The sequence below is a fragment of the Artemia franciscana genome, chromosome 1 (genome assembly GCF_032884065.1).
Source record: "Artemia franciscana chromosome 1, ASM3288406v1, whole genome shotgun sequence".
Classification (NCBI taxonomy): Eukaryota; Metazoa; Arthropoda; class Branchiopoda; order Anostraca; family Artemiidae; genus Artemia; species Artemia franciscana.
The window spans coordinates 58,408,628-58,432,819 of record NC_088863.1 but is presented as its reverse complement, the minus strand read 5'-3'; the positions used below and the strand labels follow the sequence as shown (position 1 = coordinate 58,432,819).

The window sequence follows — 24,192 nt, the reverse complement described above, 5'->3', positions numbered from 1 at the left end:
TTTAGCAACAATAGGTAAACTAAATATTATAAATTTTACCAAATCACAAATATTAACATTGCAATTAACATTGCAAACAACCTGAATGAACTAAACAATTATAGAATTCATCTTTACCATGTGGCTAATTTTTTAAAAAATCTGCTCAATTAGAAACACAATTCAAAATAAATGGCGCTGTGACAACATTTCTCGAACCTCCGAAATTAGTTAAAAATTTCTTTAAGTATTTCTAGATAATTCTTTTGATATTTATTTAAAAGTTCGTTATAATGAAAACTAAATTTTTTAAATTGCCAAGTTAATTTATTTGCAGAAAAACCTCTTGATATCAATTTTTGGCTTAAGATTTTACATCTATTTTTAAAAGCAATATAATTACTACAAATCCTTGCATAACGAAGTAACTGTGAGAAAAACGCTGAATATGTGATATTTGAGTGTATATTACTTTCAGGGAATGGGAAACTAATCACTTCAAAATCAAAATCATCCGTTTTATTATACATTTTAAAACTTAATTTATTATTATCACAAATATTAATATTTAAATCTAAGAAATGATCTTCATGACCAGCGCCATGACTAGGCTCAAGAATAAGCTCTGATGGATATATATTTTTTAGAAATATCAATAAAATCCTTACAATTTAAGACCAAAATATCATCTAAATATCTTTTATTATTTGACAAAGCATGTTTTAAATTAATTGGATTATTCTTATCCATCATATATTTATATTCTAGTTGACTTGAAAACAAGTCAGCTATAAATGGGCTGGCATTCCCCCCCATGGGAATTCCCATAATTTGCTTGTACAAATCACCCCCAAATCTTATATAAGTATTGTATAAAACAAATTCCAATAACTCAAAAATCATATCCAAGCTGTAACATCTCAAGTTAACTGTAGTACTAAAGCAGTTTGTCCATATGGCTTTTTTATTATAACTGTCTATTTTCAAGAACCTTTTACTAGATAAGAGGAAAGATCTCTTTATAACAGTTTTTAAATTATCAAACACTAAATTAAGTGATAAATTAGTATACATTGTCGCAAAATCGAAAGACTCAATTCTTTTAGCTGAAACCATTGTTAAAGAATATATATATATATATATATATATATATATATATATATATATATATATATATATATATATATATATATATATATATATATATATATATATATATATATATATATATATATATATATATATATATATATATATATATATATAATAGCTGTTGGTGGGGCGCTTCGCGCCCCCCAAGCCCCCTCGCGCGCGTAAGTTGTTACGCGCCATATTAGTCACGCGCCATTGTAGTTGTATCCCTGTGTCCCACCTGTGAATAGGGATAGATATAAATATATGTTTTTAACTACGTAAAACATGCGAATATACAACATTCTTCGCTTTCCCATTGTCTGTGCATATAAATAGATTGTCAGGTCTACTGACTCTTGAACATGCAACATATAATTGTCCATGGGAAAAACGATCCGTATTCAGATCTATACCTCATTATTCTAATGATGTGTCCCTGTGTCCCGGTCGTCATTTATGTTTCCTGTGTCCCGGTCGTAATTTGTGTCCCTGTGTCCCAGTTTGTAATTTCTCGTTGAGTGTCCCGGTCGTCATTTATATTCCCTGTGTCCCGGTGTCCTGGTCGTCATTTGTGTCCCGGTGTCCCGGTCTGTAATTTCTATTCGAACAATCCCTGTGTCCCGGTCGTCATTTATATATCCCGCCTGTGCTCCCGGCGTCCCCGTTGTAGTTGTGTCCCTGTGTCCCGGTCGTCATTTATATTCCCTGTGTCCCGGTCGTGATTTGTGTCCGGACAAAAAAGCAACAGTGATTAGTTAATGCTTTATTACCTATACTTAAAAACCTTGTTTTAAATGTCTTCTACACATTTCTATCTCTTCGTTCTGTTTTTCTTGTTACAACCTTAAAATAACTAATATTTCATGTTTAATATATCTTTTACGTTAATACAAGTTTTATATTTATCCTGATTTCCTACTATTCATTAATATCATACAATCATAGTTTACAAGCGATACCACAAATTTACGCGACACCTATACAAATCGTCACAAAGAGTATATGACCCCAAAAGATGGTTCAAGACCTTTTTTTTTCTTTTTTTTTGCAGTATTAAGCTTAACTCACTCGCTATAATGGACACAAGTGTAAAGGCAAAAAATTATGCAGAAAATATTATATATCATGTTTTCTATATATGGTGAACAGTTCCTTTTTTATGGTACGGCGGTTTTTATGACTTACTATTTTATTTGTATCAATATTTTCATACATTTTGATTGCAACAGATTAATTCGAACTTCAACCCTCACCAGGTTTTAGATTAAAGTTATGACCATTTCCACTACCTACCTACGACATATAATTGTCGAGTTTTCCTTTAAATTTCGCTTATTTCTTTGTTTGCAAGTTTATCAAAGAAGCCTATTATGCACCCCATCCCCTAAACAAAATCCTGGATACGCCCCTGTCATTTAGGTGGTAGAATTAATTTCATTAAACAGAATCATATTGTTCTTAGCAATAAATACGTTGGAAACAACAATAGTTAGGTTAATTTAAGATATATTAGCATGGCCTTACCTTGAAAATGCCTCTCTTCTTGAAATAACATCAAAGATTGGGTTAGGTTTTATGTTTGGTGGAAAAATAATAAAACATTAGCTCATTGTGATAGCGCACCATAGAAGTAACTATTGATTTAATGTCGGTAAAATAAAAGAATAGATTTAATTTTGAGTACAAGTAGCAAACTTTGAAACTATTTGAAGGACATAATCTTCATTTTCAAATTCTTATGAAAAAGTGGCGATTGACCATCAGATAGAGTATTGAATAATGTCGAATTAACAAAGCCAAAATATTGCTCCCTTCCATTGGCACTGATCAGTTACTGCTGTGGGATTTCACGCTGCCAAATGAAATGAATATACCTTCTCTTCTTTTTTTAAACGAAAATTCTTATCACATTCGAATAGCAACAGAAAGGCATATGATCTAAGCATATTGTGCTCGAAAAAGTACCTTGTGACTCAAGTACGTTTTGGTGCTTGTTAATAAGAGTACTTAGTTATAAGAATTAAGTACTAAGCACTGTTGAAAAATTTGGCACAAATAAAATCCAAATACTGTGGTTTTGAGCATATGCAGTTGTTCAAGTGCAGAACAACTGAATAGTGAATATCGGTACAGTTTCAAAAGAGACATTCGGAGTGGTTTGAAATAGTTCAGAGATTATAAAATATAAAAGTACTTAAAACATTTTTAAATATGTCATATTAATTTTGCTTATAAGCTCATTCTCATTTAAACTTTTTTCAATGAGGCACATTAAAAAGACAGCTTTTTTTCTCAAAAAAAAGTGTTAATATAAAGATTTGATTACATCTCAGGTTTTCTTATCAAAAGTTTTAACAAGAATCGTTAATTATAATTTGGGCTGTGTCAAAATCCTACTATTACTGCTATTGTCCCGTATCCCCTATTAAGAGTTTTATTGCCTTTTTAAGTAATGAAAAATATTGGAGGGCAACTAGGCCCCCTCCCACACTCATTTTTCCCTAAGTCTCCGAATCAAAAAATTTTGAGATAGCCATTTCATTCAGCATAGTCGAAATATCTAATAACTACGTCTTTGAGGACGACTTAATCCTCCACTGGGTCCGGGGGAAGGGCTAAAATTTATGAACTTTGCCCATTGGTAAAAATGTATTTGCCATACAGCATTGGTTATTGGTACGTATTCGGAAGTTTGAGGGGAGATTTCTTCCGGTGTGGGGGGGGGGGGGGGTCGGAAGGATTGGGTTACGTGGTAAGAACTTCCGATGGAGGAATTTTTCATGCAAGATAATTTCTATGAAGGGGGTGCTGGATATTCAAATTACTGGAGACTGTGTTGATTCAGATTTCGTGCAATATCCATCTTTCGGTCCTGAAATGAATGAATCCTAGCCTTTTACTATTGTTTCTCAAAATGAGTCCTCTCGTAAAATTCTAGCACAAATGGGTTGGTATATCACCCCTGGGAAAATAAACAAAAAAATAAATGAGCATTCATCAATGATCGTTCTTCTGGCAAAAAAAAAAAAAAAAAAAAAAAAACAGCAAAATTCCACATTTGTGTAGATAGGAACTTGAACCCTCTACATTATGGTTTTCTGATACACTGAATCTGATGGTATGATTTTCATTAAGATTCTACGTTTTTTAAGGAGATGGTTTCCCCTTTTTTCGAAAATAAGGCAAAGTTTCTCAGGCCTTAACTTTTAATGGATAGGACTAAACTTGATGAAACCTATTTATTTAAAATCAACATAAAAATTCGATTCTTTTGATGTGTCTATTGGTATCAAAATTCCATTTTTGAGAGTTTTGGTTACTATTGACCCGGGTTGCTCCTTACTTACAGTTTGTTACCTTGGACTGTTTGATACGAGACAAATAAATTGATGTGGCAATAATTGTATATTTATTTGCGTACATATATATATATATATATATATATATATATATATATATATATATATATATATATATATATATATATATATATATATATATATATATATATATATATATATATATATATATATATATATATATATATATATATATATATATATATATATATATATATATATATATATATATATATATATATATATATATATATATATATATATATATATATATATATATATATATATATATAATTTTTTGGAGAATCGTGGAAATTGAATTCCAATCAGGAAAATAAAATCATATTTTAATATAAAAAAAAATCAGGAAAGACAAATGCACAATCGTAGAGCAGCTAACATTTTGCCTCTTTTTAAAACTTTTCCACTTTCCACTCGCGTTTTTTCAGTTAAAGTTGAGCTTAGACGATGTTTCCGATGTGTCCTGTTTAAGGCTGTACGGTATATATATATATATATATATATATATATATATATATATATATATATATATATATATATATATATATATATATATATATATATATATATATATATATATATATATATATATATATATATATATATATATATATATATATATATATATTTGGTTAACTTCGATCTCTTACTTAGAACACAGATGGAAATGAGAAAAGCGATCCCGATGAAGACTGCACTCTTAAAGCATCAGAGGACTTAAAATCTTATTTGAAGGAACAGTATCAGCGTCATCTAAGCAAATTAGTTCCACTCCCGTGGCAAGCAGAGTTCACATTGCGACTGGACAATTTGTATACGACACTGCAACTAAATAGTTCCGATCAAAGCTCTATTGCTGCACTAGAAGAGCTATTCATGTCCACGGAAAAGGTAAAATCGTTATTTCTATATTTTTAACCAAGTTTGCTGATATCTTAGATATTTTATCAAAAATACATTTTGTTGTTGTATAGACATATTTTAGTGAGACATATTTTAGTGAACTGTTGAAAGTAATTCAAAAAATACACGAAAAGATAAATTTTGCGTACTAGAACCGATCGCCGAAGCTTTGCAGAAATATATGATTTCGGAATCCCACAAAAAAAGACCTAAATAGTCTATTTAAAGATCTAAAACAAATATTGGATTAAAATCTGATACCATACAACACAAAAGTAGTCAATTATAGTTACCTAATTGATTTCATTTACAAGTTTTACTTTAGTCCTTTCAAGAATTCTAGAATTTTGCAGTCAAATTTTGGAATAATTTGCTATAAAAGAATTTATTACCGGTGATTTCACATGAGTTCATAAACAGTTGTTGGCAATATTTTTTGAGCCGCTTAATATAATTTTTTGTAATAATTGTCTATAAATTTCTGTTGCTTGAATGAAACACAACCAAAGCATTTTAATTCTTTATTATTGCCGACACTGACTTTCAAGGGAGCTACTACTACTGCTAATATGTCTCAATCTTTTTAAGACCTCCCTCTTTACACCCTCCCAGGAGAATCTCATTCACCTTAGATCTTTTATTACGACTTCATCCTAACTGTTTTTCATGTGACCCTAGATGGTTGGCCAAAAACAACGACTATCTTTTGAAATCTATTATGATTCGTTTACAGAAAATATTCTATTCATCTCAACCTTTCTCTCATTATATCTCAAGTAAGTAGGATCGTTGGGAATTTTTTGTCCGACTTACTGTTGTAAATATGGTCAGTCATTTGGATACCGAAAACAATCCATTGGCAATTTTCTCTTAAAAAAATAATATCGCAAATCCTCCTCCATCTTTTACAGCATCCAAGCTTTAGAAATATACTTGACCAATGTCATTACTGTAGCTTCCTATATTATAATATTAGTTCACATACTTATATTCCTATTCTTCCAAACTTTTTCCCGCTATGTAAAAACACCCTCTTCCATCCCTCCCCTTTGATCACCTTTCCATCATTCCTGCACTTCGCTCGAGTCTCTGTCGAGTCTTATTTCATGCTTATTATGATTACATTTGATCTGGTTGGAAGCTGCATTGCTAATATTTAAATCGATGTGACTCAGTGATATTTAAAAGTGATAATTTCTTTATAATTTTTCCAAAACATTGCAAGTAGTTGATGAAGATGATGTTTTGATTCCTACTGTTCCGGTTGTTTAGGCACAGTAGACAGTATTCGGCTAATCTCGTTCCTGGCAAAATCATTCCAGTCAAAGGGATCATTAATTATTGCCTTCTTTATTGCAGCTTTATGCACCATTTTTCTTTTTTCATGTTCTTAAATGTCCAAAAAGATTAAACATTAAGAATGTAACAGATTAGCCCTATAACAGCACAGCATTGACACAAATCGTCTTGATCAGTTTTCCATAGATTGTAGATCTACAATTATTGTCAACTATATGGCCAACATGAAAACCTTAACAAAATTTGAAACATTTTATTCCACTTCATATTTTAATAGAATGATTCAATTGTAAATACTAACCGTAGTAGCACACTAACTTTTTTAATACCTCATAAAAGTTGCGAAATTCTTAAGACTTTTGTAGTTGTAAAGCGGTCGTTGCAAATCTGTAACTCTATCAGAGGAATTACACCGCACAGCTGTTTTTATTTACTTATTAGTTTTAGAAAATGGATATAGTGATTGTCAAACTGGTCTTTTTTTTTCAAATTCAGAACACATAGAAAGGGGAGGATTTGTAATTTCTTTAGAAAGATGGGATGAAATTCAGGTGAATGCAAGAGCTAGAGTTACGGTGGCTGCTTTATAATTACCAACTTTCTAATCTCATAACTCAAACTGATAAAACAGCTTGCACAGTTGTTACTCGTTTTAACCAACAATATATGCGATAAAATCCTTATTGAATCAGAGAAGAGGATTGTTGATGAGCTAAGGAATACAAGAACAGATTTTTGGACAATGATAATTGCGCTTTTTCTCTCCTTTCTTCTGAAGCATTGATTCATTTTCCCATTTTTTGAGCCAAGCTTCTATTTTCTTAAGGCATGCAAAGAAACGAGTAGAATGTTGAACTTGAGGTCAGTTATCCTTTTTCCTTTTAAAATTTGCGTAAGAATCAAACAAAATATTAAACATGGCTGACAATTATGCAGTCATGAAGGTAACTGAAAACCCATTTTGGAATGTAAGGTTATGAAATACAGTCAAATTTTAACAAGACGTATGAATATTGACTAGATCTTTTTTTGTTCATAGTCTGAGGTCAAAGGTGTCGGAATTCTTGTGTTAAAAAACAAAAACAACAGTCAAAATAGCAGAAGGGGAAGACTATTTAGGAGGAAGACGTTTGGCCGTTTTGATAAAAAAACAACAACAACAAAACACAGCTAATGTTGATTAATAGATCCACACAAAACACAAATTGGTCACTTGATTGATAACTTTCTGATTTTGCATTTCAATCTTTCGAAAAATATTCAAGTGCTTTAGTTTAAAAATTTATGAATTAAACCATATTTTCTAATTAATTTGCCTAAAAATCAGAAGAACTTCTAAGCCAAAGCTTTAATGACCTCTTTCATGACATAGACCAACATTCAGATGACACCTCAGTCAGTGCACCCTCAATCACCTTGATTGACATTTGTCTGGAGTCCTTTGATAAGCATGACCAGGTTTCTGATGCTTGGAAGTTGGGCGTAATTTGTAAGCAGTGGAGACCAGCAAAGGACTATGAATTTCTTGAAATAGTTAACCGCAATGTTTAGGGTATAGCGACAAAAATTCGTCGTTTTTAAATGACTTGATTCCCAAATTATTCATGATTGGTGTTCAGAGCTTCAAAAAAAGTGCATTCTATAAGCACTGTTTCCTATTTGATGAATCTAATACCAGTAAAGGCTCACCTAAAACTGCTGGGTGCGTGGTTTTGAAGCCATATACCTTAAAGATGCTATTCATTAAGTTTTGTGTATCACAATAAAAGAAGTATCAGGCTACTGCAGTGCAAAAATCTATAGTGTTTATCAAAATACAAGATAAGAAAGCATTCCGATTGACCAGTATTTAATTTGCAAGATTGTAAGGAAAGGATTAAAAGCCGGGAAATGTTAAGTCCAATTGTCCATGCTATTCTTTTTGTGGTTTTCATGAACTAACTCTCCAGTGTCTTCGTAAAAAAAGGGATTTCCTTGCAAAGAGTGGTGAAAATGGATGTGTATTTGGAGGGGTGTTATGATAGATGACGAATTGCAGAAAAACACAATTGTTTTAGCATTTCGAATCATCTGTTGAAAGCGTGAAATATATATCTCCTCTGGTGCAGAATGATGTCATCGACAATGTTGGCAACGTCAATCGGGACGGAACTTTGAATATAGATAAAATTATGAAGTTTTTTTTTTAATATTTGCTGATGAGGTGAGTGACACAGCTTCAAAAGAACAGCTTGTTCTTATTGTCTGTTTATATGACGATTGCAAGTGGAATTTTTTCTTTTTGGTTTTTGACACTGTGAATGACTTGACTGGCGCAGATTACGTAGTAGACTATTAGACTCTGCTTCGAGTTTGGATAAAATATGAACAAGTTAGTTGGAATTGGCCTAGATGAGGTTAGCATCATGACCGGTTTGAAAAAGAAGGCTAAAGCAGAGATACGAAAGCATTAACAACTTTCCTTTTATATTGGCTGTGCTTCACCTTCTTCAAACTTTGCCTTCAGTGAAGGCCTCCAGATTAAACTTAATTCGAATGGTATATGGATACTTACAAAAAAAATCATAGTTTTGTTTCCCTAATTCCCCAGACTGAATGAGTCATTAGCTCTGCCGCATGCAAAAAATCAAAAGCTCCTTTGCTTTTTTGACACATGGTGGGTTGAAAGGCATGATTGTATTGTCACTTTTCTGGAGCTTTACCATGCTGTTGTTGAAGTACTCGAGGGCCTATGAGCAGCCATTTTGACTCAGGCCTAATGATGATGGCCATCTCCTTAGTACCACCGATTACATAGTTAAGCTTCTGATTCTTGTGGAAAAGCAATATTGATCTCTGCTTTCAACTTTTGTTTCTCTGTAGAAGAAAAAATTTAGATCTACTCACCTACTGTGAACATAATGATCTTTAATAATTATTTATTTATAATACACTTTTAAACAAAACGAACGGAGTAAATTGCATTAAAAAGAAAGAAAAAGTAAATACAGAGACACATACATAGACAACTTAAACCTTTTTCTCAGACAGAAATACACTGAAAATATTGCGGTATTCATAGTCTTTAGACTGGGTGTCATAAAGAATTACAGCTAAAACCTTATGCGCATAATGGCACCCAAAACGAGGTTAAAACTTACATTGGTTTGAGTCCTTCGTAGTCAATTCAAAGATCCTACTACTATTGCAAGCAACAGTGATAGGGCTACTGTAATCAAAAGGGTCCTTTGTACGTTCAAGAGTAGAAGTTATCGTCCTAAAAAAGAAGGAGTCAGGCACCATTGACAAACAAAAACTGAAAAAGTAACCGGAGCAGAGTCATTAGTGCTGGACAATCACAGCGTAAATGATGAGCGCTAATTCCATCAAGATCACTCGATCTAGACTTAAATAGTCGAAAGTGATTGGAGGGCATATAGAGCCCTCCTTTGAATTCCCAAAATACATCCAATCAAAATTTAGAGATAGCCATTTGTTCAGCTTAGTCGAAAGGTCCAAAAACTATGTCTTTGAGGATGGCAGTCCAACAGCCCTAAGGGTTAGAGATTTAAGTTATGCTCTGGGGGCACACAATATTTTTTTTTTATAAAAAGGGTGGTCGTATAATCTTTGAGGTGGTCATTGTACTGACACTGAGGAGTTCTAGTGCCTTTTTTAAGAGTTAAGCAATTAGAGGGTGGTTAACGCCCCTTCCCCCAACCCACACACACATATCGTGTTTTCCTGGAATACTTCCAATAGATATTTTGCGATATCCATTTTATTCAAAATAGTCCAAATATCATATAACAAGGATTTTGGGGTTGATGAAAAAAACCAGAACCCGAGGGAAAGGGATTCTAAGTATTGCCCCAGGGGCATTTAAGGTTTTCGTGGAAGGGATGGTCGTATAAGCTCTAGAGCAGGCTCATTCGGTTAAAAATTCAAAATTCTAGTTCTCTTTTAAGATGCAAAAGTGACGGAGGGCGACTACCCCCCCCGCTTCGACTAACCCTCTTTTTTCGAAACGCATCTGATTCAAATTATGAGATATCACTTTGTTCATGAACGTATAACAATACCTTCAGGGTTGATAATAGAATCAAATAATATATCAAGCGTCAAACTAGGCTGCCACAAATCAGCATCAATAAATAAATTAAACCCAAAACAAACAAAAACTGTAATAAAGAACCGAGTCAGACACAAAACGAACAGAAATTAGCATGAGTAACACTTTTCAAGCAACCCCAACGCCTTCTTAAAGAAGGAACATAATTTGCACTATACTAAATTTTTAGATTTTAATTTTTCCACTTTTGTTATTTTGATAAATTAAATTTTAAAAGTTATTAAGATTTTAAGGAATAAATATTTGCTTATGTATATTAAACTGATTAAACTGATAATGCACATGCATTTGTATTTATTTCTAGGGTAATTGTCGGGGGAAATTTTCCGGAGAGATTATCTGCAGGGGAACTTTCAAAGAGGGAATTTTCAAAGAGAGAATTTACCAGAGGAAGAATTTTTTTCGTGGGGGGGAGGAGACTTTCTTTGAAAAATTAAAATGTTTATAATTACTTCTTAGTTCCTTTCTTTGTTGGTGTGAGTGAATTTTTACGAAATTTAAGGAGGTAAATTCTGAGTAGCCGCTCTTATTCAATGTAACATGTACATTTTGGTGTAGATTGAATGGTCCTCTCAGCAGTTGCAAAGTTGTGAAGGCATTTTTGATTCCACGACAGCCATATGAGGCATAATATTGGAGCTAATAGTCTCTCAAGATGTTATTACGCACACCTAGGTCTTGCCAAATACCATAGTACAGCTGTATTTATAGTACATCTGTATGTAACATAACAGGGGATGTTTTCTTCGAGATTTCTTTGGTTTTTATGTTTAAAAACCTGAAAGGGCAAAGAAAAACCTCCAGGGCTCTCCCAAGTAGGGACATAGTCCAAATCAATCATAGCCCAATATTTTTTTGCTTCAAACAGAAAAATAGTTTTCCTTTTGTTATCTGCAAACAAAAGGTTTCTCCGCTATTTCCAGGAACAGGGAGCAAACCGTTAGGTGATTCTCTATTGATTTTCTAGCAACAAAGGCTTGTTACTCTTCTAGCCGGACTGGCTAATTTCTATTGTTCTTGGGGGATAAAAAACTGGGAAGTAGAACGGAACTTTTCATTAGTCTAGTATTAGATATTGAACGTGAAAGTCGATTTTCTAAAATTGATGTGTCCCAAAGATACCAACAGGTAGGCCTCTATACATATTATGGATAGACCTCCCCACCCAATAAAAGAGGCGAGATTATACCCAAATTGGAACTACTTAAATGATGTAAGAAAAGGTTGTGTTTATACTAAATATTTGATTTCTTAGGGGGTTATAGTTGGATATGAGTGCTATTTTCATTTGAAAAACTGCGATTGGATTTCATTTAACTGGTCAATGCTTATTCGGGGAAGGGGAGCATGGATCGAGCGCGAGTTTTTTGTCATTATTTAATTGTGAAAAAGGAGTGAATATTCAAGGAAGAAAATGTATTATTGTCACTTGGAAAATTTCGATATAGCACAATATTTATGTAACACGAAAGAAGATAATAATATCCAATATTTAAAGAAAATGGGTAATTTTGGATTGTTTTTATGGAGGAAAGGCTTTTTGTATTTTCATTGAAAATACAGTGAAACGGCAAATTTTTCCCTGGAAGTTAAAAGATAGATTTTGTGCCCCTGTATTGCTACAAACTGACACAGCTTCCTCACCTTGGTGTAGTGACGGAGAGGGGAGCCGATAGACTTAATGTGACTTTGATAGAGCGATAAATAGGAAATTTTTGAATGTTAAGGAATTTGAGTTTTTAAGGATCAAATAATGTGGAAAAATAAAAAAAAAACTTCATTACAAGAATTTGATGATACGCTTGGGGGCATGGGCAGCTATGGGTGAGCTACTAGAAACAAATTGAACTGGAGACATGTTGAAATTAGGCTCAAGTTATTTGGGAGAACTAAAAAAAATATATTTTTTATTATAAGAATTTTGATGCTACGCTTGAGGACATTGGTAGCTATGAATGAGCAACTACAAGAGAATTTAACTGGGGGAAATGTTAAAATAAGGTGCAAGTTATTTGGTAAAACTAAAACAAAACTTATTACAAGAAGTTTGATGATACGCTTGGGGACATGGACACCTATGTGTGAGCTACTAGAAGTAAATTTAACTGGGAACATTTTAAAACCAGGCTCAAACTATTTGGAAAGATTAAAAAATTAGATCTTTTATTTTAAGAATTTGGCTGATACGCTTTGGGACCTGTGTAGCTATGCGTCAGCCACTAGAAGTGAAATTAACTAATGGACATGTTAAAATCAGGCTTAAGTTATTTGGAAATCTAAAATAATTTTTTTTATTATAAGAATTTTGATAATACTGTTGGGGAAACGGGCAGCTATGCGTGACCTGCTAGAAGCAAATTCAATTGGTTAAATGTTAAAATTGGCTTAAACTATTTGGAAAGAGTAATAAATTTAAGTTTTAACTACAAGAATTTGGCTGATTCACTTCGGGACATGGGCAGCTATGCGTGAGCTACTAGAAGTGAATTTAACTGAGGGACATGTTGAAACTAGGCCCAAGTTATTTATAAAGAAAAAACTTGAAATATGAAAAAAACTAAAACAAACTAAAAAATAAAAACAAAAAATAAAATAGCTAAAAAAACTAAAAAATAATTAAAATACAAAAACGAAAAACCAAAAAAAATCAAAAAAAATCTATCAATCTATATAAATAAAAATGTACTGTCTGTCTGTCCGTTACACTGTCTTCTATAAAAAATAGGAAAAAACAAAAAAATAAATCAGAAAAATAAAACAAAAAAAAACTAAAAAAATAATAAAAAAGGCAAAAACTAAAAAAAACTAAAAAGGATAAAACTAAAAACAAAAAAAAACTAAAAAAGCAAAAACTAAAAGAGAAAATAACTAAAAAAAAAGCTATATAAATAAAAATGTACTGTCCGTCTGTCTGTCATTAAGTATTACGTCAATATATATATATATATATATATATATATATATATATATATATATATATATATATATATATATATATATATATATATATATATATCTATATATATAAAAATAAGATATATATATATATATATATATATATATATATATATATATATATATATATATATATATATATATATATATATATATATATATATATATATATATATATATATCTATATATATAAAAATAAGTTGTCTGTGTGTGGATCTGTGGATCAGGTGACGTCACCTGAAAAAACTGGATCAGGTGACGTCAAAACTGAAAAAACTAATAAAAGGCAAAAACTACAAAAAAAACTAAAAACTAATAAAAAAAATAAAAAAGCTAAAAAACTAAAAAAACTAAAAAAAGGCAAAAACTACAAAAAAACTAAAAACTAATAAAAAAGCTAAAAAACTAAAAAAAGGCAAAAACTACAAAAAAAAACTAAAAACTAATAAAAAAAATAAAAAAGCTAAAAAACTAAAAAAACTAAAAAAACTAAAAAAAGGTAAAAAACTAAAAAAACTAAAAACTAAAAAAAACTAAAAAAAAGGAAAAAACTGAAAAATAAGCTAAAATAAAGGTAAAAACCAATAAAAAACTAAAAAAAAAACTGAAAAAACTAAAAAAAGGCAAAAACTACAAAAAAAACTAAAAACTAATAAAAAAGTAAAAAAGCTAAAAAACTAAAAAAACTAAAAAAACTAAAAAAAGGTAAAAAACTAAAAAAAATAAAAAATAAAAAAAAACTAAAAAAAAGGAAAAAACTGAAAAATAAGCTAAAATAAAGGTAAAAACCAATAAAAAACTAAAAAGAAAAAAAGGAAAAAACTAAAAAAAATTTTCATCTAAAAAACTAAAAAAAACTAAAAAAGGTAAAAACTAAAAGAACTAAAAAAGAAAAAAATAAATGACGACACTCAAAGAGAAAGCGACCAGGACAAAAGGAATGTTCGATTAGCAATCAACAAAGCACCGGGACACAGGGAGTATAAATGAAAAAAGCTAAAAAACTAAAAAAACTAAAAAAAGGCAAAAACTACAAAAAAACTAAAAACTAATAAAAAAATAAAAAAGCTAAAAAACTAAAAAAACTAAAAAAACTAAAAAAAGGTAAAAAACTAAAAAAACTAAAAACTAAAAAAAAACTAAAAAAAAAGGAAAAAACTGAAAAATAAGCTAAAATAAAGGTAAAAACCAATAAAAAACTAAAAAAAAACTGAAAAAACTAAAAAAAGGCAAAAACTACAAAAAAAACTAAAAACTAATAAAAAAGTAAAAAAGCTAAAAAACTAAAAAAACTAAAAAACTAAAAAAAGGTAAAAAACTAAAAAAAATAAAAATAAAAAAAAACTAAAAAAAGGAAAAAACTGAAAAATAAGCTAAAATAAAGGTAAAAACCAATAAAAAACTAAAAAGAAAAAAAGGAAAAAACTAAAAAAAATGACGACACTCAAAGAGAAAGCGACCAGGACAAAAGGAATGTTCGATTAGCAATCAACAAAGCACCGGGACACAGGGAGTATAAATGACGACCAGGACATAAGTAAAAAATAAAACTAACAAAACTAAAAAGAAGGTAAAAACTACAAAAAAACTAAAAAGAAAAAAAAACTAAAAACTAATAAAAAAACTAAAAAATCTAAAAATCTAAATAAACTAAAAAAGAAAAAAAAAGGAAAAAAATAAAGGAGAAAAACAAAACTAAAAAACGAATGTATATACAGACCGGGACACCGGGATACAAATGACGACCGGGACACAGGGAATATAAATGACGACCGGGACACAGGGACACAACTACAACGGGGACACCGGGGGAAACAGGGGGATATAAATGACGACCGGGACACCGGGACAGGGAATGGTCGATTAGCAATCACCATCAACAAAGCTCAAGGGCAATCATTAGAATCATGAGGTATAGATCTGAATACAGATTGTTTTCCCATGGACCATTATATGTTGCATGTTCAAGAGTAGGTAAACCTGACAATCTATTTATATGCAAAGACAATGGGACAGCAAAGAATGTTGTATATTCGCAAGTTTTACGTAGTTAAAACCATATATATATATATATATATATATATATATATATATATATATATATATATATATATATATATATATATATATATATATATATATATATATATATATATATATATATTATATATATATATATATATATATATATATATATATATATATATATATATATATATATATATATATATATATATATATATATATTATATATATATATATATATATATATATATATATATATATATATATCTATATTCACAGGTGGGACATAGGGACACAACTACAATGGCGCGTAACTATTATGGCACGTAACGACTTACGCGCGCGGGGGGGCTTGGGGGGGGGCGCGAAGCGCCCCCACCAACTAGGTGTTGGGGTGGCGCGAAGCGCCACCCCAACAGCTAGTATGTATATATAATATATATATATATATATATATATATATATATATATATATATATATATATATATATATATATATATATATATATATATATATATATATATATATATATATATATATATATATATATATATATATATATATATATATATATATATATAGTATATATATATATATATATATATATATATATATATATATATATATATATATATATATATATATATATATATATATATATATATATATTAGAAAGCTTTCATTTTAATACATGAAAATAAAAAGAAAAAAAACAAAAAAAGACAAAAAACGTTCTACGCGCGGGGGAGGGTTTGGGGGGGGGGTGGGGTCACGAAGCGCCCCCACCCAACTAGGTTTTGGGCTGGCGCGAAGCACCACCCCAACAGCTAGTATATATATGCATATATATATATATATATATATATATATATATATATATATATATATATATATATATATATATATATATATATATATATATATATATATATATATAAATAAATATATATATATGTTTTTAACTACGTAAAACTTGCGAATATACAACATTCTTTGCTGTCCCATTGTCTGTGCATATAAATAGATTTTCAGGTTTACCGACTCTTGAACATGCAACATATAATGGTCCATGGGAAAACAATCCGTATTCAGATCTATACCTCATGATTCTAATGATTGCCCTTGAGCTTTGTTGATGGTGATTGCTAATCGACCATTCCCTGAGTCGCCATCGTCATTTATATATCCCCCTGTGCACCCCGGCGTCCCCTTTGTAGTTATTTCCCTGTGTCCCGGTCGTCATTTATATTCCCTGTGTCCCGGTCGTCATTTGTGTCCCGGTGTTCCAGTCTGTGATTTCTCTTTGAGTGTCCCGGGCGTCATTTATATTCCTTGTGTCCCGGTGTCCCGGTCGTCATTTATATCCCCCTGTGCCCCCCGGCGTCCCCATTGTAGTTGTGTCCCTGTGTCCCGGTCGTCATTTATATTCCCTGTGTCCCGGTCGTCATTTGTATCCCGGTGTCCCGGTCTGTATATACATTCATTTTTTACTTTTATGTTTCTCCTTTATTTTTTTCCTTTTTTCTTTTTTTTCTTTTTTAGTTTATTTAGATTTTTAGATTTTTTAGTTTTTTTATTAGTTTTTAGTTTTTTTGTAGTTTTTACCATTTTTTTAGTTTTTTTAGTTTTTTTTTTTACTTATGTCCTGGTCGTCATTTATACTCCCTGTGTCCCGGTCGTCATTTGTGTCTCGGTGCTTTGTTGATTGCTAATTTATATTATATTTATATTTATATTTTTTATATTTATTCATATTTTTTTAGTTTTCTTTTTCTCTTATTTTTCAGTTTTTTCCTTTTTTTTATTTTTTTCTTTTTTAGTTTTTAGTTTTTTTTTGTTTTTTACCTTTTTTTAGTTTTTTTAGTTTTTTAGTTTTTTAGCTTTTTTAGTTTTTTTATTAGTTTTTAGTTTTTTTTTTTAGTTTTTGCCTTTTTTTAGTTTTTTCAGTTTTTTTTAGTTTTTAGTTTTTTACCTTTTTTTAGTTTTTTTTTAGTTTTTTAGCTTTTTCAGTTTTTTTTCTTTTTAGTTTTTTTTGTAGTTTTTACCTTGTTTAGTTTTTTTTCTTCTTTTGTATTAGTGTGAAATAATTCAGACGTCATATGCGGACAAACACGACGTCACTCGACAGACAGACAGACAGACATAACCCACAAACAACTTATTTTCATATATATTTATTCATATTTTTTTAGTTTTTTCCTTTTTTTCTTTTTAGTTTTCAGTTTTTTCCTTTTTTTTAGTTTTTTTCTTTTTTAGTTTTTAGTTTTTTTTAGTTTTTTTTTAGTTTTTTTAGTTTTTTAGCTTTTTTAGTTTTTTTATTAGTTTTTATTTTTTTTGTAGTTTTTGCCTTTTTTTATTTTTTTCAGTTTTTTTTTAGTTATTAGATTTTTACCTTTTTTTAGTTTTTTTTAATTTTTTAGCTTTTTTAGTTTTTTTTTTCTTTTTAGTTTTTTTTTGTAGTTTTTACCTTTTTTAGTTTTTTTCTTGTATTAGTGTGAAATAATTTAGACGTCATATGCGGACAAACATGACGTCACCTGATCCACAGATCCACACACAGACAACTTATTTTTATATATATAGAAGATATATATATATCTATATATATAAAAATAAGTTGTCTGTGGATCTGTGGATCTGTCGATCAGGTTGACGTCATGACGTCAAAAACTACAAAAAAACAAAAACTAATAAAAAAAATAAAAAGCTAAAAAACTAAAAAAACTAAAAAACTAAAAAACTAAAAAAACTAAAAACTAAAAAAAAACTTAAAAAAAAGGAAAAAACTGAAAAATAGAAGAGAAAAAGAAAACTAATAAAATTAAGAATAAAAATAAAAAAAAATAAAAAAGATAAAAACTAAAAAAAGAAAAAGAAAACTGAAAAAAGAAAAAATGTAAAAAACTAAAAAATACTAAAAAGAAAAAACACTCAAAGAGAAATTACAGACCGGGACACTCAAAGAGAAATTACAGACTGGTGGCCAATAAGTAGCCACCGTGTACTTCCTAAGAATGAAGTTTGAGGGGTAGTCAGGACATAAAGGCCACCACTCATGATTAAATACAGAATAATTAAATGGAAAGATTTTTTTGGTAGCCATGGTGCATCTTATGTTACCTGGAAAGGATTTCCCATGGTACTAAGTACTCTTTATCTTATCTGCTGCATTTTAAGCAAAATATAGGCCTACTGAGCAACCAATCCAGACACAAGTTCTGTCGCTAGTGACTGCATTTTAACCAACTACCAAGGAGAAGGAGTGGTTCCTACTTCCTATTATATTATATTGGGGGGTTCCCACTCCCAATAATAAGTTATTAGTTTTTAGTTTTTTTTTAGTTTTTGCCTTTTTTTAGTTTTTTCAGTTTTTTTTAGTTTTTAGTTTTTTACCTTTTTTTAGTTTTTTTTAGTTTTTTAGCTTTTTCAGTTTTTTTTCTTTTTAGTTTTTTTTTGTAGTTTTTACCTTTTTTAGTTTTTTTTCTTCTTTTGTATTAGTGTGAAATAATTCAGACGTCATATGCGGACAAACACGACGTCACTCGACAGACAGACAGACAGACATAACCCACAAACAACTTATTTTCATATATATTTATTCATATTTTTTAGTTTTCTTTTTCTCTTTTATTTTTCAGTTTTTTCCTTTTTTTTAGTTTTTTTCTTTTTTAGTTTTTAGTTTTTTTTAGTTTTTTTTAGTTTTTTTAGTTTTTTAGCTTTTTTAGTTTTTTTATTAGTTTTTATTTTTTTGTAGTTTTTGCCTTTTTTTTATTTTTTTCAGTTTTTTTTTAGTTATTAGATTTTTACCTTTTTTTAGTTTTTTTTAGTTTTTTAGCTTTTTTAGTTTTTTTTTTCTTTTTAGTTTTTTTTGTAGTTTTTACCTTTTTTAGTTTTTTTCTTATTTTTTATTAGTGTGAAATAATTCAGACGTCATATGCGGACAAACATGACGTCACCTGATCCACAGATCCACACACAGACAACTTATTTTTATATATATAGATATATATATATATCTATATATATAAAAATAAGTTGTCTGTGGATCTGTGGATCTGTGGATCTGTGGATCAGGTTGACGTCATGACGTCAAAAACTACAAAAAAACAAAAAACTAATAAAAAAAATAAAAAAGCTAAAAAACTAAAAAAACTAAAAAACTAAAAAACTAAAAAAACTAAAAACTAAAAAAAAAACTTAAAAAAAAGGAAAAAACTGAAAAATAGAAGAGAAAAAGAAAACTAATAAAATTAAGAATAAAAATAAAAAAAAATAAAAAAGATAAAAACTAAAAAAAGAAAAAGAAAACTGAAAAAAGAAAAAATGTAAAAAACTAAAAAATACTAAAAAGAAAAAACACTCAAAGAGAAATTACAGACTGGGATACCGGGACACAAATGACGACCGGGACACAGGGAATATATCTTCTATCTATCTATCTATCTATATAAAAATAAGTTGTCTGTGGATCTGTGGATGGATCAGGTGACGTCACCTGAAAAAACTGGATCAGGTGACGTCAAAACTGAAAAAACTAAAAAAGGCAAAAACTACAAAACAAACTAAAAACTAATAAAAAAAATAAAAAAGCTAAAAAACTAAAAAAAACTAAAAAAAGGCAAAAACTACAAAAAAAACTAAAAACTAATAAAAAAGCTAAAAAACTAAAAAAACTAAAAAAAGGCAAAAACTACAAAAAAAACTAAAAACTAATAAAAAAATAAAAAAGGTAAAAAACTAAAAAAACTGAAAAAACTAAAAAAAGGTAAAAAACTAAAAAAACTAAAAACTAAAAAAAACTAAAAAAAAAGGAAAAAACCGAAAAATAAGCTAAAATAAAGGTAAAAACCAATAAAAAACTAAAAAAAAAACTGAAAAAACTAAAAAAAGGCAAAAACTACAAAAAAAAACTAAAAACTAATAAAAAAAGTAAAAAAGCTAAAAAACTAAAAAAACTAAAAAAACTAAAAAAGGCAAAAAACTAAAAAAAATAAAAAATAAAAAAAAAATAAAAAAAAGGAAAAAACTGAAAAATAAGCTAAAATAAAGGTAAAAACCAATAAAAAACTAAAAAGAAAAAAAGGAAAAAAATAAAAAAAATTTTCATCTAAAAAACTAAAAAAAACTAAAAAAGGTAAAAACTAAAAGAACTAAAAAAGAAAAAAATAAATGACGACACTCAAAGAGAAAGCGACCAGGACAAAAGGAATGTTCGATTAGCAATCAACAAAGCACCGGGACACAGGGAGTATAAATGACGACCAGGACATAAGTAAAAAAAAAAAAACTATCTATATATATAAAAATATGTTGTCTGTGGATCTGTGGATCGTGGATCAGGTGACGTCACCTGAAAAAACTGGATCAGGTGACGTCAAAACTGAAAAAACTAAAAAAAGGCAAAAACTACAAAAAAACTAAAAACTAATAAAAAAAATAAAAAAGCTAAAAAACTAAAAAAACTAAAAAAAGGCAAAAACTACAAAAAAAACTAAAAACTAATAAAAAAGCTAAAAAACTAAAAAAACTAAAAAAAAAGGCAAAAACTACAAAAAAAACTAAAAACTAATAAAAAAAATAAAAAAGCTAAAAAACTAAAAAAACTAAAAAAACTAAAAAAAGGTAAAAAACTAAAAAAACTAAAAACTAAAAAAAACTAAAAAAAAGGAAAAAACTGAAAAATAAGCTAAAATAAAGGTAAAAACCAATAAAAAACTAAAAAAAAACTGAAAAAACTAAAAAAAGGCAAAAACTACAAAAAAACTAAAAACTAATAAAAAAAGTAAAAAAGCTAAAAAACTAAAAAAACTAAAAAAACTAAAAAAACTAAAAAAAGGTAAAAAACTAAAAAAAATAAAAATAAAAAAAAACTAAAAAAAAGGAAAAAACTGAAAAATAAGCTAACATAAAGGTAAAAACCAATAAAAAACTAAAAAGAAAAAAAGAAAAAACTAAAAAAAATTTTCATCTAAAAAACTAAAAAAACTAAAAAAGGTAAAAACTAAAAGAACTAAAAAAGAAAAAAATAAATGACGACACTCAAAGAGAAAGCGACCAGGACAAAAGGAATGTTCGATTAGCAATCAACAAAGCACCGGGACACAGGGAGTATAAATGACGACCAGGACATAAGTAAAAAAAAAAATTAACAAAACTAAAAAGAAGGTAAAAACTACAAAAAAACTAAAAAGAAAAAAAAACTAAAAACTAATAAAAAAACTAAAAAATCTAAAAATCTAAATAAACTAAAAAAGAAAAAAAAAGGAAAAAAATAAAGGAGAAAAACAAAACTAAAAAACGAATGTATATACAGACCGGTACACCGGGATACAAATGACGACCGGGACACAGGGAATATAAATGACGACCGGGACACAGGGACACAACTACAACGGGGACACCGGGGGAAACAGGGGGATATAAATGACGACCGGGACAAAAAAACTAAAAAGAAAAAAAAAACTAAAAACTAATAAAAAAACTAAAAAATCTAAAAATCTAAATAAGCTAAAAAAGAAAAAAAAAAGGAAAAAAATAAAGGAGAAAAACAAAACTAAAAAACGAATGTATATACAGACCGGGACACCGGGATACAAATGACGACCGGGACACAGGGAATATAAATGACGACCGGGACACAGGGACACAACTACAACGGGGACACCGGGGGAAACAGGGGGATGTAAATGACGACCGGGACACCGGGACAGGGAATGGTCGATTAGCAATCACCATCAACAAAGCTCAAGGGCAATCATTAGAATCATGAGGTATAGATCTGAATACAGATTGTTTTCCCATGGACCATTATATGTTGCATGTTCAAGAGTCGGTAAACCTGACAATCTATTTATATGCAAAGACAATGGGACAGCAAAGAATGTTGTATATTCGCAAGTTTTACGTAGTTAAAACCATATATATATATATATATATATATATATATATATATATATATATATATATATATATATATATATATATATATATATATATATATATATATATATATATATATATATATATATCTATCTATATTCACAGGTGGGACATAGGGACACAACTACAATGGCGCGTAACGACTTACGCGCGCGGGGGGGCTTGGGGGGGGGGGGGGCGCGAAGCGCCCCCACCAACTAGGTGTTGGGGTGGCGCGAAGCGCCACCCCAACAGCTAGTATATATATAAAAATAAGTTGTCTGTCTGTCTGTGGATCTGTGGATCTGTGGATCAGGTTAACGTCATGACGTCAAAAAAAAACTACAAAAAAACTAAAAACTAATAAAAAAATAAAAAAGCTAAAAAACTAAAAAAACTAAAAAACTAAAAAACTAAAAAAAACTAAAAACTAAAAAAAACTTAAAAAAAGGAAAAAACTGAAAAATAGAAGAGAAAAAGAAAACTAATAAAATTAAGAATAAAAATAAAAAAAATAAAAAAGATAAAAACTATAAAAAAAAGTAAGAAGAAAAAACGAAAAAAAATTAAAAAAGCTAAAAAAAAAGGTAAAAACCAATTAAAAACTAAAAAGAAAAAAAGGAAAAACCGCGCAGTTAGATGAAGATCCACCTGGACAGCGAGGGTCAAAACATATCAAAACTGAAAATGATAGCGATGATGATTGGGTTTGGGATTTTGACTTGGATAAGGTCATCAATGCCTACCAGATGTTAGTTAAAAAAAACAAAGGTTCGGCGATATGTATTTCATAGTGAAGCTGAAAAATAAAAAAGAAAAAGAAAACTGAAAAAAGAAAAAATGTAAAAAACATGACGACAGGGACACAGGGAATATAAATGACGACCAGGACACGCTGAAAAATAAAAAAGAAAAAGAAAACTGAAAAAAGAAAAAATGTAAAAAACTAAAAATACTAAAAAAACTAAAAAAAAACTAAGAAATTACAGACCGGGACACTCAAAGAGAAATTACAGACTGGGATACCGGGACACAAATGACGACCGGGACACAGGGAATATAAATGACGACCAGGACACAGGTATTTAAGAATATCGTTCAAACACAAATTTTTAATTATAAAAAGACCGTTGAAAGAGAAATTTCTAATTTTAAAATGACTAAAGAACCTACAATGGCAACACCTGAGGAAGCTGCTCAAAACGAATGTATTCAAGCCGAAGTAGCTGAGTTGGTAAAGCGTTATGTTTCAGGTTCTAGGTCCGAGAGGCTCCAGGTTTGAACCTTGGCTTTAGCATTAATACAAAAGAAGAAAAAAACTAAAAAAGGTAAAAACTACAAAAAAAATAAAAAGAAAATATATATATATTTATATTTTATATATATATTTTCTATATATTGTCTGTCTGTGTAACGATGACTCTGGTCAAACATTTTCAGATCAATTGCTGGCAATTGGAAACGAAAAGCTCCCAGTAGTGGGAAA

At 29.4% G+C, this 24,192-nt stretch overlaps 1 protein-coding gene and 1 long non-coding RNA gene across 3 annotated transcripts in view; one reads left to right on the top strand and one right to left on the bottom strand.

Moving 5' to 3' along the window:
- The window catches only part of LOC136031890 (NACHT, LRR and PYD domains-containing protein 4-like), a 133,833-nt gene that overhangs the window by 40,239 nt on the left and 69,402 nt on the right, over positions 1 to 24,192 (top strand). For both annotated transcript variants that reach the window (XM_065711866.1, XM_065711875.1), the window contains exon 3: positions 5,148 to 5,384. In XM_065711866.1, coding sequence (XP_065567938.1) covers positions 5,148 to 5,384 — 237 coding nt within the window. The remainder of the gene's footprint in view (positions 1 to 5,147; positions 5,385 to 24,192) is intronic.
- LOC136031910 (uncharacterized) overlaps positions 1 to 24,192 on the bottom strand; it is a 121,800-nt gene that overhangs the window by 78,174 nt on the left and 19,434 nt on the right. The gene's annotated exons all lie outside the window — the stretch shown is intronic.